The 16481-nt window shown below is 35.2% G+C and overlaps 1 protein-coding gene across 1 annotated transcript in view; it reads right to left on the reverse strand.

The window, feature by feature from the left end:
• The window catches only part of LOC142235345 (uncharacterized), a 617569-nt gene that overhangs the window by 58175 nt on the left and 542913 nt on the right, over window positions 1-16481 (reverse strand). Inside the window, 1 exon segment of the mRNA XM_075306601.1 lies at window positions 9323-10003. Coding sequence (XP_075162716.1) covers window positions 9323-10003 — 681 coding nt within the window.

The raw sequence follows: 16481 nt of genomic DNA on the forward strand, positions 1-16481 counted from the left end.
AATTCATGCATGGTTGTTGGATACCATATACTAACATCACGTACCAAATCTCAACCGAATCGGATGAATTTTGCTCTTCCAAGGGGCTCCGGAGGTCAAATCTAGGGATCGGTTTATATGGGGGCTATATATAATTATGGACCGATTTCGACCAATTTTTGCATGGGTATTTGAGGCCATATACTAACACCATGTACCAAATTTCAGCCAGATCGGATGAAATTTACTTCTCTTAGAGGCTCCGCAAGCCAAATCGGGGGATCGGTTTATATGGGGGCTATATATAATTATTGACCGATGTAGACGAATTTTTGCATAGTTGTTAGAGACCATATACTAACACCATGTACCAATTTTAAGCCGGATCGGATGAAATTTTCTTCTTAGAGGCTCCGCAAGCCAAATCTGGGGATCGGTTTATATGGGGGCTATATATAATCATGGACCGATGTGGACCAATTTTTGCATGGTTGTTAGAGACCATATACACCATGTACCAAATTTCAGCAGGATCGAATGAAATTTGCTTCTCTTAGAGGCTCCGTAAGCCAAATCGGGGGATCGGTTTATATGGGGGCTATATATAATTATGGACCGATATGGACCAATTTTTGTGTGATTTGGAATCGGCTATATATAACTATAGACCGATATGGACCAATTTTGGCATGGTTATTAGCGGCCTTATACTAACACCACGTTCCAAATTTCAACCGGATCGGATGAATTTTGCTCCTCCAAGAGGCTGCGGAGGATAAATCTGGGGATCGATTTATATGGGGACCATGGACCAATTCTGGCATGGTTTTAGAGACCATATGCTTAAACCACGTACCAAATTTCAACCGAATCGTATGAAATTTGCTTCTCTTAGAGGCTCCGTAAGCCAAATCGGGGGATCGGTTTATATGGGGGCTATAGGTAATTATGGACCGATGTGGACCAATTTTTGCACGGTTTTTAGAGACCATACACTAACACCATGTACCAAATTTCAGCCGGATCGAATGAAATTTGCTTCTCTTAGAGGGTCTGCAAGCCAAATTTGGGAGTCCGTTTATATGGGGGCTATACGTAAAAGTGGACCGATATGGCCCATTTGCTATACCATCCGACCTACATCAATAACAACTACTTGTTGCCAAGATTCAAGTCGATAGCTTGTTTCGTTCGCGTGATTTCAACAGACGGACGGACGGACGGACGGACATGCTCAGATCGACTCAGAATTTCACCACGACCCAGAATATATATACTTTATGGGGTCTTAGAGCAATATTTCGATGTGTTACAAACGGAATGACAAAGTTAATATACCCCCCATCCTATGGTGGAGGGTATAATACAATTTTTACAAACTTTTTTATGGAAATAAAATTTTGACAAAATTGTTCTAAAAAAATAAAAGTTTGATAAAATTTTTATAGAAATAAAATTTTGACACAATTTTCTAAAACAGTAAGATGTTGACAAAATTTTCTATAGAAATAAAATTTTGGCATAATTTTCTATAGAAATAAAAATTTGAAAGAAAAATGCTATAGAAATAAAATTTTGACAACGTTTTCTTTAGAAACCATGGGACTGAATGGTCCAAATGAGCCTAAAATTTCGTTGAGACATCTTTTAATGATTTCACACACATATCGCGATACACAATTCCAATTTTTCGAGTGTATCTGTGTATGGAGGAAATATGAAATTCACATATTCACGATATTATGTTCCAGGCAAAGTCTCGCCAGCTCCATCATCTTTCGAGAGCGGAAGCAAAAAAAAAAAATTGTAAAATTAAACCATAAAATTTTAATAGTCTTTTTTTGTGGTTCACAACACAATTTGAGGTTTATCCTTGCATTCCCACATATATGAGGGGATAGATAGGATTTTTGAACATGTACTTCCATACAGAGTGTAACAGTAGGTATGCTTGTGTTATATGACAATTTTGAAGTGGGGATCAGTATCACCAATATCAGCCAGAAAAAAAAAACAAATCGACGTAGGTGTCACTAGCATCAGAAAAATCCTCGTATAACGTGAAGGCGGGATACATTGGCCTTCATGAAAGTAATCAAATATGGTCATGTTTTTTGGTCATGTACCATTGTGGCTATAATGATTGTGTGGCTCATAACTGGGGTTTCTTGTTTTAACTAGACTACCTAGCACCAAACATACCAAAAAATTTAGGAAAATTGCAAAAAATGTGGACTTTCTAACCACAATCACCTTGGTTGTATATTTTTTATTTATTATTATTATTATTTTTTTTTTTGACAAAGTCTAATTTGTTAGTTATGGTGTTTTAGGGATTTAATTAACATCCCAAATAAATGTAATAAGAACGCTTACAGTTTGAGAGGTCTGTGGCATAAATATCACCCTACCATGGTAGCTCACATTTATGGTTGGGTGGTGAGTGATTGGATAGGATCTGAAAGAGCCATATTTCAATATGACCCACAATAAATAGATCGCAAATTCATATTTAAAATTCAGGAGATCCTCACGCACATTCAGAAAATGAAAACCAGTACTCACGCACGCACGAACTATTTTAAAGACTCGCGCTAACGCACGATTCACGCCAAACTCACGGGATTCACATTTTCCAACCGGGAGTGAGCAAAGGTAACAAAATTCAAAAATAGAATATAGTTCAACGGCTAAATTAATTTCAGTTAACATACAAGTACGAATTAAATCTTGATTTTTTTATGAGCGTGTTGTTTTGCAGAAATTTTATTCGCGCACATTCACGAACCGATTTTATTTCTCACACACGCTCACGAACGACATAATTCTTCTAGTCCCATTCGCGTACATTCAAGAGAGGTGCCTTGGATTATGCTCACGACTCACGTGATTTACGCTAGACACGAAAATTTCGGGTTACGCACACACCCCTCGTTCCGATCAAAAGCGTAGCCACCATGGCTGCGCTGAGATTGAAGATATTGAGAGAAGGGACGGAAATACGAAACATCAAAGGATATAAGGAGAGGCGGTGGGTGAAATGCCGTATACCATAAGAATCCATGATTCTATACCTGAGGTGGCCATAGCTGTCGAGCGAGTGTGACTTCCTGGCGCCAGTAAGATAATCATGGGAATATGAGACCCCAGAACTTATACCAGAGGGAAATAACTGCTGATGGATCGATGATGACAGGTCGGGACTGGGAAATGATGAGAAGTGGGGGCTGGGAGTATATGTAGAGAACCCAGACACCTAGATACTATTCCGATTACCGGTACTATTCCGATTACAGCACAATCCTGCAGACGGAAGTGTGTGCCATAATGGAATGTGTTCAATAGCTCGGAAACGTCTCATAGACACTTTTTTCAGCAAAATAGTCTCATAGACCTTTTTTGTAGGAAAATAGTCTCACAGACACGTTTTTAAGAGATTAAGGGCTAACAGACCCTTTTTCTGCGCAAAAAATATTACAGACACGTTTATGGGGGAAAAAAAGTCTCAGAAAAATAAGTCCGAGGAAAAAGTCTCATAGACACATTTTTCAGAGAAAAAAGTTTTTTTTATCGCTTACACTTTTTTCGGAGAAAAAGATCTACAGACACTTTTTTGTGAAAAAATGTCTCACAACAACTTTTTTGGGAAAAAAAATCTCACAGACACGTTTTTCTGCACAAAAAGTCTCACAGACATTTTTTTTCTGGAAAAATTTCGCACAGACACATTTTTCGGGAAAAAAGTGGCATAGACTCTTTTTTCCGAGGAAGAAGTCTCATAGACACTTTTTCAGAGATAAAGGTCTAACAAACACTTTTTTCTGCACAAAAAGTTTCACAGACACATTTTTCAGAAAGGGAGTCTCACAGACAGTTTTTTAGGAAAAGTGTCACAGAGTCTAATAGACACGTTTTTTTTTCAGAGATAAAGGTCTAACATACATTTTTCTGCACAAAAAGTCTCACAGATACTTTTTCAGTCTCACAGACACTTTTTTCAGGAAAAAAAGTCTCACATACACCTTTTTCAGGAAAAAAGTCTCACAGACCCTTTTGACATACAATTTTACAGACAATTTTTTCGGGAAAAACGTCTCACAGACTCTTTTTTCAGGAAAAAAAGTCTCACAGACACTTTTTTGGGAAAAAAAGTCTCATAGACACTTTTTCAGGTACAAAGTCTCACAGACAGTTTTTGCAGGAAAAAAGTCTCACAGACAGTTTTTTAGGAAAAAAAGTCTCACAAAACCTTACTTAGACAAAAAGTCTCACAGATAGTTTTTCAGGAAAAAAGTCTCACAGACCCTTTTTTCGGGAAAAACGTCTCACAGACTCTTTTTTCCGACACTTTTTTGGGAAAAAAGTCTCATAGACACTTTTTCAGGTACAAAGTCTCACAGACACTTTTTCAGAAAAAAATGTCGCACAGATACTTGTTCGAGAAATAACACTGATAGACACATTTTTCGTCACAAAAAGTCTCACAGATACTTTTTCACGAAAAAAGTCTCACTGACACAGTTTTCGGAAAAAAAAGTCTCACAGATACTTTTTCAGAAAAGTCTCGCAGACACTTTTTTCGGGAAAAAATCTCACAGACTCTTTTTTGGGAAAAACGTCTCACAGACATTTTTTTGGGAAAAAGTCCCACAGACACTTTTTTGGGAAAAAAGTCTAATAGACACTTTTTCAGGTACAAAGTCTCACAGACACTTTTTCAGAAAAAATGTCGCACAGACACTTTTGTCAGAAGACAAGTCACACAGATACTTGTTCGAAAAAAAACTCTGATAGACACATTTTTCGTCACAAAAAGTCTCACAGATACTTTTTCACGAAAAAAGTCTCACTGACACAGTTTTCGGAAAAACAAGTCTCACAGATACTTTTTCAGAAAAGTCTCGCAGACACTTTTTTCGGGAAAAAATCTCACATACACTTTTATGGGAAAAACGTCTCACAGACATTTTTTTTCAGAAAAAAGTCTCAGACAAGTTTTTCAGGAAAAAAGTATCACATACACTTTTTGCAGGAAAAAAGTATCACAGACACTTTTTGCAGGAAAAAAGTATCACAGACACGTGTTTCTGCACAAAAAGTCTCACAGACACTTATTTCTGGACTCCTTTTCCGAGAAAAAAGTCTCATAAACACTTTCTCAGATATAAAGACACTTTTTATACCCACCACCATAAAATGGTGACGGGGGTATAATAAGTTTGTCATTCCGTTTGTAACACATCGAAATATCGATTTCCGACTATATAAAGTATATATATTCTTGATCAGGGAGAAATTCTAAGACGATATAAGCATGTCCGTCTGTCCGTCTGTCTGTCTGTCTGTTGTAATCACGCTATAGCCTTCAATAATGGAGCTATCGTCCCCAAATTTGGCACAGATTAGTTTTTTGTTTGCAGACAGGTCAAGTTCGAAGATGGGCTATATCGGTCCATGTTTTGGTATAGCCCCCATATAGACCGATCTCCCGATTTTGCTTCTTAGGCGACTAGAAACAGTATTTTCTATCCGATTTGTCTGAAATTGAAAATCTAGAGGTATTTTAGGACCATAAGGAGGTGTGACGAAAATCGTTCGTATCGGTCCATGTTTTGATATAGCCCCCATATAGACCGATCTCCCGATTTTGCTTCTTGGGCGTCTAGAAACTATATTTACCATCCGATTTGCCTGAAATTGGAAATCTAGAGGTATTGTGGGACTATAAAGAGGTGTGTCGAAAATGGTCCGTATCGGTCCATGTTTTGGTATATCCCCCATATAGACCGATCTCCCGATTTTGCTTGCGCGTCTAGAAACAGTATTTTCTATCCGATTTGTATGAAATTGAAAATCTAGAGGTATTTTGGGACCATAAAGAGGTGAGTCGAAAATGTTCCGTATCGGTCCATGTTTTGATATAGCCCCCATATAGACCGATCTCCCGATTTGGAGTCTTGGGCCTATAAAAACCGTAGTTTTTATCCAATTTGCCTGAAATTGGAAATATAGAGGTATTTGAGGACCATAAAAAAGTGTGCCGAATATAGTGCCCATCGGTTCATGTTTTGGTATAGCCCCCATATAGACCGATATCCCGATTTTGCTTCTAGAAACTATATTTACAATATGATTTGCCTGAAATTGGAAATCTAGAGGTATTTGAGGACCATAAAAAGGTGTGCCGAAAATGGTGCTCATCGGTCCATGTTTTGATATAGGCCCCATAGATCTCCCGATTTTTCTTCTTGGGCTTCTAGAAACTATATTTTCTATCCGATTTTCCTGAAATTGAAAATCTAGAGTTCTTTTGGGACTATAAAAAGGTGTGCCGAAAATTGTGCCCATCGGTCCATTTTTTGGTATAGCCCCCATATAGACCGATCTCCCGATTTTGCTTCTTGGGCTTCTAGAAACTATATTTACCATCCGCTTTGTCTGAAATTCTTGAGCTTCTATAAACTGTATTTATTACCCGATTTGCCTGAAATTCGAAATCTAGAGGTATTTTTAGACCAGAAATAAGGGTGCCGTAATTTAGGTATATCGGTTCATTTTTTGGTATAACCCCCATATAGACTGATCTCTCGATTTTTACTTCTTGGGCGTCTAGAGACTATGTTTTTTTAGCCGATTTGTTTGAAATTCTGGAGGTATTTTAAGATCACAAATATGTGAGTAGCAAATGGTACCTATCGGTCCATGTTTTGGTATAGCCCCCATATACACCCATCTCCCGGCTTTATTTCTTAGACTTCTAGAATCCGTAGTTTTTATCCGATTTGCTGGAAATTAGTAATTTATAATGAAATTTTAGACAAACGAAATTTCCTTTTCTTATAAAGTATTTTCGTTTATTCAACTCTAAAATTCTCTAAAATAGCAGGCGCACTGATCATGAAAATTGCTTCAAACTGAAAGTAAAATTTCCAGATTTTACTCTACAAATTTAAGATTTCAAATCAAGGCGTAATTTAATCATATACACGATATGTTTATAATTTCGCAAAAACTCAAACAAAATTGGTTCTCATAAATCTAGAATCTTATCTGGTCTTCATAGGTAGAATCTTTAAAGTTTGTCTTCGGGAGCTGACTGCCTTGGGAGAAAATTTGTCATCAAACCCCCTACAATTCTATATATTATCAAGTAACCCACTACGACGAAGAGTTTTCAAAGTAAACTATTATATTTGATTCATGGTGGTGGGTATTTAAAATTCGGCCCGGCCGAATTTACTACTGTATATACTTGTTTTCTGCACAAAAAGTCTCACAGACACATTTTGCAGAAAGAGAATCTCTCTTTTTAGGAAAAGTGTCACAGAGTCTCATATACACGTTTTTTCAGAGATAAAGGTCGAACAGACACGTTGTTCTGCACAAAAAGTCTCACAGATACTTTTTCAGGAAAAAAGTCTCACAGACACCTTTGTCAGGAAAAAAGTCTCACAGACACCTTTTTCAGGAAAAAAGTCTCACAGACCCTTTTTTCGGGAGAAAATCTCACATACACTTTTTTCGGGAAAAACGTCTCACAGACCCTTTTTTCGGGAAAAACGTCTCACAGACCCTTTTTTCAGGAAAAAGTCTCACAAACACTCTTTGGGAAAAAAGTCTCACAGACTCTTTTTTGGGAAAAAAAAGTCTCACAGACACTTTTTTCAGGAAAAAAGTCTCACAAAGTCTCTTACTTAGCAAAAAAAAATTCATAGGCACTTTTTTTCAGAAAAAAAAGTCGCACAGACACTTTTGTCAGGCAAAAGTCACACAGACACTTGTTCGGGAAAAAACTCTGACAGACACATTTTTCTGCACAAAAAGTCTCACAGATACTTTTTCAAAAAAAGTCTCGCAGACACTTTTTTCGGGAAAAAAGTCTCACAGATCCTTTTTTCGGGAAAAAATCTCACATACGCTTTTTTGGGAAAAACGTCTCACAGACATTTTTTTGGGAAAAAAATTTCACCAACACTTTTTTTCAGAAAAAACTTTCAGACACGTTTTTCAGGAAAAAAGTATCACAGACACTTTTTTTCAGAAAAAGGTCTCAGGCACGTTTTTCAAGAAAAAAGTATCACAGACACATTTTTCGAAAAAAAAGTCTCACATACACTTTTTCGGGAAGAAGTCTCAGGAAAAAAGTATCAGACACTTTATTCCGAAAAAAAGACTCACGGACACTTTTTTTCAGAAAAAAAACACAGAATTTTTTTCGGGAAAAGGAACCACACATTTTTTTTTTGTTTTTTTTTTTTGAGGAAAAAAGTCACATCGACACTTTTTTCAAGAAAAAGTCTCGCAGACAGGAAAAGTCAGGAAACTCACAGACACTTTTTTAGAGATTAAAGTCCCACAGACTTTTTGTCATGAAAAAAGTCTCACAAACATTTTTTGCAGCGAAAAAAACATAAAGACTCTTTTTTGATAAAAGTTTCCCAGACACATTTTTCAGCGGAAAGTCTCACAGACACTTTTTACAGATGAAAGACCAATAGACACTTTTTAAGGAAAAAGTCTCACAAACACTTTTTTTCGAAAAAAGAGACCCACAGACATTTTTTTTTGGTGAAAAAATTACCACATCCAATTTTTTGGAGAAAACGACCCACAGATACTTTTTTCGGGAAAAAAAGTTTCCAAGACATTTTGTTTTTAGAGACAAAAGCCTCACAGAGATAAAAGTCCCCCAGACACTTTTTTCAAAAAAAGTCTCATAGGCACTTTCTTTTCAGTCTCACAGATACTTTTTTCAGGAAAAAGTCGCACAGAAACTTTTGTCAGAAAATTAAAAGTCACACAGACACTTGTTCGGGAAAAATTCTGATAAACACATTTTTCTGCACAAAAAGCCCCACAGACACTTTTTTCAAGGAAAAAGTCTCACAGACACTTTTTTCAAGGAAAAAGTCTCACAGACTCTTTTTTCAGGGACAAAAGTCTCACGGACACTTTTTCACGAAAAAACTGTCACACACACTTTTTTCGGGAAACAACTCTCACAGACACTTTTTTAGGAAAACGGAATTAAGAACTTATTATATCCTTATTATACCATTCTATGGTGGTGGCTATAACATTGTTGGAACAAGTTAAAAATTTCATCGTTTATTTCTCATTGCATTCCCCCCAAAAATAAATCTAAAATAAACCTCGATTTGTCACTTTTAAATTATGCTCAGAGAGATTCATCATCCACATCCTACAACTCTCTTCATGTAGTATTTAAAGCATTGACCATATACTTCCACGTAATACCCCCATCCCCACCCACACCAAGTGAAATGAATGATGCTCTTGCATTGGTCTGTACATAACAAATAAAGTGGCTTTTTTCACTTACCAAATCACGCCCAGTGCTGACATAACTTTCCAAAGGACTGCAAGGACGTAGACGATTAAGACCCAATGTGTTGCCAGTACTGCTAATTGCTGTATGATCGCATAGTTTAGGTGTCTCATAATCGTAAATTTCCAACATTAAACGACGTTTTCCCTTGGTACTCATCAAAGCCAGGGCATTGCCAATACCAAAGCTACCACTATTAGCACCGACCCCAGATCCACTGCTAACGTGAGTGGAATCTTTGCCGGTTTTACTGGAAATATAATTTAAACTCTCTTTAACAGAGGAAATACCATTGCCACCGCTGCCGCCGCCACTAGATTGTTTGGAGCCACCACTGCCAGCTCCAGCACCTTGCTGCTGATAGCCACTGTATTTATTCTCTTGATTGAAGACACTCGACTGGGTGGGTCCATAGATGTACGTGTCCACCGGATTCCAGGCATTATCAATGTTGACACGTAAATTTTTGCCCAATTTGGGATTCTGTGGACTGTAGTAGTAGTTGTTGCCATAACTCGAAGGATCAAGCAATGTCGGCTTACCACCATCTGCTGAAGAGGCAACGGGAGGCGGTGGAGGTGGTTGACCTGTTGTTACACTTGTTTGCTTTATGGGGACATATGTGCCATAGCTGTCCCACATCCTCAAACGAGTTATAAAGGGTGGTAAATCAGTCTGAAATTATAGGAGAGCAAAAAGGAAGCAGATTTATTAGCAAAAAAATCATATGAGGAAAAAGACAGGAGTTCAAGAGAACGTGTAAGCATATGTCACTAGGCGACAAAGTAATACCTCAATATGCCACCAATATCATACGATAGTATATAGATAGAAGATTTCTCGTATTACAAAAATTATGTGACTAAAATTGAGCTAATTTATTAGAATGGAAAAGACATTTTCCTTATGTGAACGAATTATTTTTTAGTAATGGAAAATACTTCGATTTGTCAAAATTTATTTCTATAGAAAATTTTATAAAAATTTTATTACTATAGAAAATTTTGTCAAAATTTTATTTCTATACAAAAATTTTGTCAATTTTTTTTTCTATAGAAATTTTTCTAAAAAATTTAATTTCTATAGAAAATTATGTCAAAACTTTATTTCTATAGAAAATTTTGTCAACATTTTATTACAAAAGAAAATTTTACCAAAAATTTATTTCTATAGAAAATTTCGTCAAAACTTTATTTCTATAGACAAATATTGTAAAAATTTTATTTCTATAAAAATTTTGTCAAAATTTTATTTTTATAGAAATTATTAGAAAAATTTTATTTCTATAGAAAATTGTGTCAAAATTTTATTTCTATTGAAATTTTTTTCCAAATTTATTTCAAAAGAAAATTTTGCCAAAATTTTATTTCTATAGAAAATTTCGTCAAAATTTTATTTCTGTAGAAAATGTTGTCAAAATTTTATTTCTATAGACAAATATTATCAAAATTTTATTTCTATAGAAAATTTTCTTTAAAATTTTATTTCTATAAAAAATTTTGTCAACATTTTAGTTTTATAGAAATTATTAGAAAAATTAATACATTTTTTCTAAAATGTTGTTTCTATAAAAAAATTAATTCTATAGAAATTCTTATCAAAATTTTATTCCTATAGAAAGTTTTGTCAAAGTTTTATTTCTATAGAAATTTTTTTTCCAAATTTATTTCTATTGAAATTTTGTCAAAATTTTATTTCTATGGAAAATTTTGTCAAAATTTTATTTCTATAGGCAGATATTGTCAAGTTTGAAGATGGGCTATATCGATGCAGATTTTGATATAGCTCTCATATAAACCGATCCCCCGAATTGGGGGATTAGACTTGTAGAAACCGTAATTTTTATCCAATTTGCCTGAAATTGGAAATCTAGAGGTGTTCTAGGACCATAAGAAGGTGTCTCCGATTTGGTGTCTAACTCCTAGGGTTTCTAGAAATTTGTATCCAATTTGCCACAAATTGAAAATATACTGGAATTTTAGACCCACAAAAAGTGTATTATCATATATAATATACAATAGTAATTATCGGTCAATTTGGTAAGGCTTCCCTATAGACCGATTTCAGATTCTTATAAATCTAGAATCTGATCTAGTTTTAATAGGTAAAATCTTTACATTTATCTTCGGGAAGAACTGATCTGCTTGAACAAATATCTGTCTATATTATATTTGTTTCATGGTGGTGGGTATTTAAGATTCGATCCGGTTGAACTTACTCCTGTATATACTTGTTATACCCTTCACCACTACTGTGGTACAGGGTATAATAAGTTTGTGCATTTGTATGTAACGCCAAGAAATAGTGGTCATAGACCCATCTTTTAGTATACCGATCGGCTTAGAATTAAATTCTGAGTCGATTTAGCGATGTCTGTCTGTCTGTCCGTCCGTCCGTCCGTCCGTCCGTCCGTCTGTCTGTATATGTAATTTTGTGCACAAAGTACAGCTCGCAATTTAAGTCCGGTAGTCCGATAGATTGGTTTTGGAAAAAATCGGTTCAGATTTAGATATAGCTGTCATATATATTTTTCCCCGATGTGGTCGTAGTTAGCGTGTTTATCAACCGATTTTCTTGAAATACCGTACACCCAAATATTTTATGAATCTGGAAAATCTTGCAAAATATCAGCCAAATCGGTTCAGATTTAGATATAGCTCCCATATATATACCTTTCGTCTGATTTAGACTCATATGACCACAGAGGCCAAAGTTTACTACCGACCTTCGTGAAATTTTGCACAGAGGGTAGTATTGACATTCTACCAATGCTTGGTAAATTTGATTGGAATCGGTTCAGATTTACATATAGCTCCCATATATATATTTCCCCCGATATGGACTAATGCGGTCCCAGCAGCCAGAGTTTTACCCCAATTATGTTGAAATTTTGCACTAGGAGTACAATTAGTAATGTAGTCAAGTGCGCAAAATTTTATTGAAATCGGTTCAGATTTAGATATAGCTCCCATATATATCGTTCGTCCGATTTACACTCATATGACCACAGAGGCCAGTTTTTTTTTTGCTCCGATTTAGTTGAAATTTTGCACAGGGAGTAGAATTAGCATTGTAGCTATGCGTGCCAAATTTGGTTGAAATCGGTTCAGATTTAGATATAGCTCCCATATATATGTTTTTCTGATTTCGACAAAAATGGTCAAAATACCAACATTTTCCTTGTAAAATCGCCACTGCTTAGTCGAAAATTTGTAAAAATTACTCTAATTTTCCTAAACTTCTAATACATATATATGGAGCCATAAATCATAAATAAACTTTTGCGAAGTTTCCTTAAAATTGATTTAAATGTTTCCCATATTTAAACCCTTCACCACTACTGTGGTACAGGGTATAATTATACCCTGCGCCACACTGTGGAACAGGGTATTATAAGTTAGTGCATATGTTTGTAACACCCAGAAGGAGACGAGATAGACACACCGTCTGTCCGTCCGTCCGTCTGTCTGTGAACACATTTTTGTGATCAAAGTCTAGATCGCAATTTAAGTCCAATCGCCTTCACATTTGGCACATGTTCCTAATTTCGGTCAGAATAGAACCCTATTGATTTTGGAAGAAATCGGTTCAGATTTAGATATAGCTCCCATATATCTTTCGCCCGATATGCACTAATATGGACCCAGAAGTCAGAGTTTTATACCGATCTGCTTGAAATTTTGTACAAACATAACACTTAGTGGTATAGTCAAGTGTGCAAAATTTGATTGAAATCGGTTCAGATTTAGATATAGCTTCCATATATATTTTGCGCCCGATATGGACTTATATGGACCCAGAAGCCAGAGTTTTGGCATAATTTGGTTGAAATTTTGCACTAGGGGTACAATAGTAATATAGTCATGTGTGCCATATTTTATTGAAATCGGTTCAGATTTAGATATAGCTCCCATATATATGTTTTTCTGATTCCAACAAAAATGGTCAAAATACCAACATTTTCCTTGTTAAATCGCCACTGCTTAGTCGAAAAGTTGTAAAAATGACTATAATTTTCCTAAATTTTTAATACATATATATCGAGCGATAAATCATAAACAAACTTTTGCGAAGTTTCCTTAAAATTGCTTCAGATTTAAATGTTTCCCATATTTTTATACCCTTCACCACTACTGTGGTACAGGGTATAATAAGTTTGTGCATTTGTATGTAACGCCAAGAAGGAAAAGTCTGACACCCATCGTTTAGTATACCGATCGTCTTAGAATTAAATTCTGAGTCGATTTAGCGATGTCCGTCTGTCTGTCTGTCTGTCTGTCTGTCTGTCTGTATGTCTGTCTGTCTGTCTGTCTGTCTGTCTGTCCGTCTGTCTGTCCGTCTGTCTGTCTGTCTGTTGATGTATTTTTGTGTGCAAAGTACAGCTCGCAGTTTTAGTCCGATTGTCCTAAAATTTGGTATAGGGTCCTGTTTCGGCTCAAAGACGATCCCTATTGATTTTGGAAAAAATCGGTTCAGATTTAGATATAGCTGCCATATATATTTTTCACCGATCTGGTCATAATTGGCGTGTATATCAACCGATCTTCCTCAAATTCCGTACATCCGAATATTTTATGAGTCTCGAAAAACTTGCAAAATATCAGCCAAATCGGTTCAGATTTAGATATAGCTTCCATATATAGCTTTCGCCCGATTTACACTCAAATGACCACAGAGGCCAATTTTTTGCTCCGATTTAGTTGAAATTTTGCACAGGGAGTAGAATTAGCATTGTAGCTATGCGTGCCAAATTTGGTTGAAATCGGTTCTGATTTAGAGATATCTCACATATATAGCTTTCGCCCGATTTACACTCATATGACCGTAGAGGCCAATTTTTAACTCCGATTTAGTTGAAATTTTACACAGGGAGTAGAATTAGCATTGTAGCTATGCGTGCCAAATTTGGTTGAAATCGGTTCTGATTTAGAGATATCTCACATATATAGCTTTCGCCCGATTTACACTCATATGACCGTAGAGGCCAATTTTTAACTCCGATTTAGTTGAAATTTTACACAGGGAGTAGAATTAGCATTGTAGCTATGCGTGCCAAATTTGGTTGAAATCGGTTTAGATTTAGATATAGCTCCCATATATATGTTTTTCTGATTTCGACAAAAATGGTCAAAATACCAACATTTTCCTTCTAAAATCGCCACTGTTGTAAAAATGACTCTAATTTTCCTAAACTTCTAATGCATATATATCGAGCGATAAATCATAAATAAACTTTTGCGAAGTTTCCTTAAAATTGCTTCAGATTTAAACGTTTCCCATATTTTTTTACTAACATTGTCTTCCACCCTCGTGCATTAGCCAACTTAAATTTTTAGTCTATAGATTTTGTAAAAGTCTATCAAATTCTGTCCAAATCGAGTGATATTTAGATGTATGAATTTGGGACAAACCTTTATATATAGCACCCAACACATTTGACGGATGTGATATGGTATCGAAAATTTAGATCTACAAAGTGGTGCAGGGTATAATATAGTCGGCCCCACCCGACTTTAGACTTTCCTTACTTGTTTTTAGAAAATTTAGTTAAAATTTTATTTCTACAGAAAATTTTGTAAAAATTTTATTTCTATAAAAACTTGTTGTGTACCTCCTACACTGAAAAAAAAGCATACTCGGTTCCAAAGATTTTGTCTTTACTTTAAAAAATTTGGTATTGATTCCGAGCCAAAGAAGCGGAGAATACAAGTAAGGATACTTTTAAGACACAATTCTCTTTTAAATTTAGGTTTTGTGTACTTGCTTCTAGGAAGCAAATTTTAATTTTTCGCTTTCTCAGCTTTTTTTCTTCATATGCTATCAAAGTCCTTTAAAAACGAGTTAACGGCAACTTTATTTTCCAAATTAGGACTCGACTTCCAGTAGAAATTATGCTATGTTTGAAGTAAAAAACTTCTTTAAAATAAAGTTTTGAAAAACATGTCCTATATTTGAACGATTTTTTGCTTTGTAGTCAAGATGCAAAAAGACAACAAATTTAAAGACAATTTCATTAAATTTAAAGAATTTTTCTGAATTATTAAAGTCAATTTGACCTTAACCCATAAATTTTTTCTTTCATGTTAAGATACCCATTTTTACGTCAAATCACTTAATTATAAGGACAATACGACTTCATTGAAAAGTTTATCGACTTTTGGACTAGGAAAATAACTTTATTTTAGAGAAATGCGTCTTCTGTGCTAAGCAAAATTTGTATTCGTATTTTAAAGACATGAAGACTTTGACCTCACGACAATATTTTTTTTCAGTGTAGTTGGCGAGGAATATTTGGCAAAATGTACAAAGGCATTGACAACTCTAGCAATCTACCAAACAATAAAAATATCTCCCATTTTTGGTCGAATTCTACCAAATGCGGCAACCGTGGTAGTGAGACGTTGTTGGTTTGCTGCATTGATCTTCAGGCCAACAGCCTTGGCATTACTTGATAGGACATAGAGTTTATTTTTAATATCCTTAAATCGGTTAGCAAAAAAGCAAATATTATCCGCATAATCGATATCGATTAGAAATATTCCTCTCATATTCCAGCCTATGCCATATGGTGCACAACCCTATTTGACTCCTCTTTCTGTCTCGAATTCTTCACATTCTTCTCCTTCACTGAAAAAAAAGCATGCCCGGTTCCAAAGATTTTGTCTTTACTTTAAAAAATTTGGTATTGATTCCGAGCCAAAGAAGCGGAGAATAAAAGTAAGGATACTTTTAAGACACAATTCTCTTTTAAATTTTGATTTTGTGTACTTGCTTCTAGGAAGTAAATTTTAATTTTTCGCTTTTTCAGCTTTTTTCCTTCATATGCTATCAAAGTCCTTTAAAAACGACTTAACGACAACTTTATTTTCCAAATTAAGAATCGACTTCCAGTAGAAATTATGCTATGTTTCCAGTAAAAAAACCTCTTTAAAATAAAGTGTTGAAAAACATGTCCTATATTTGAACGAATTTTTTCTTTGTAGTCAAGATGCAAAAAGACAACAAATTTAAAGACAATTTCACTAAATTTAAAGAATTTTTCTGAATTATTAAAGTTAAGTTGACCTTAGGCCAAACATTTTTTCTTTCATGTTATGATACCCATTTTTAAGTGAAATCGCTTAATTATAAGGATAATATGACTTCATTGAAA

The sequence above is a fragment of the Haematobia irritans genome, chromosome 4 (assembly GCF_050003625.1).
Source record: "Haematobia irritans isolate KBUSLIRL chromosome 4, ASM5000362v1, whole genome shotgun sequence".
Lineage (NCBI taxonomy): Eukaryota > Metazoa > Arthropoda > Insecta > Diptera > Muscidae > Haematobia > Haematobia irritans.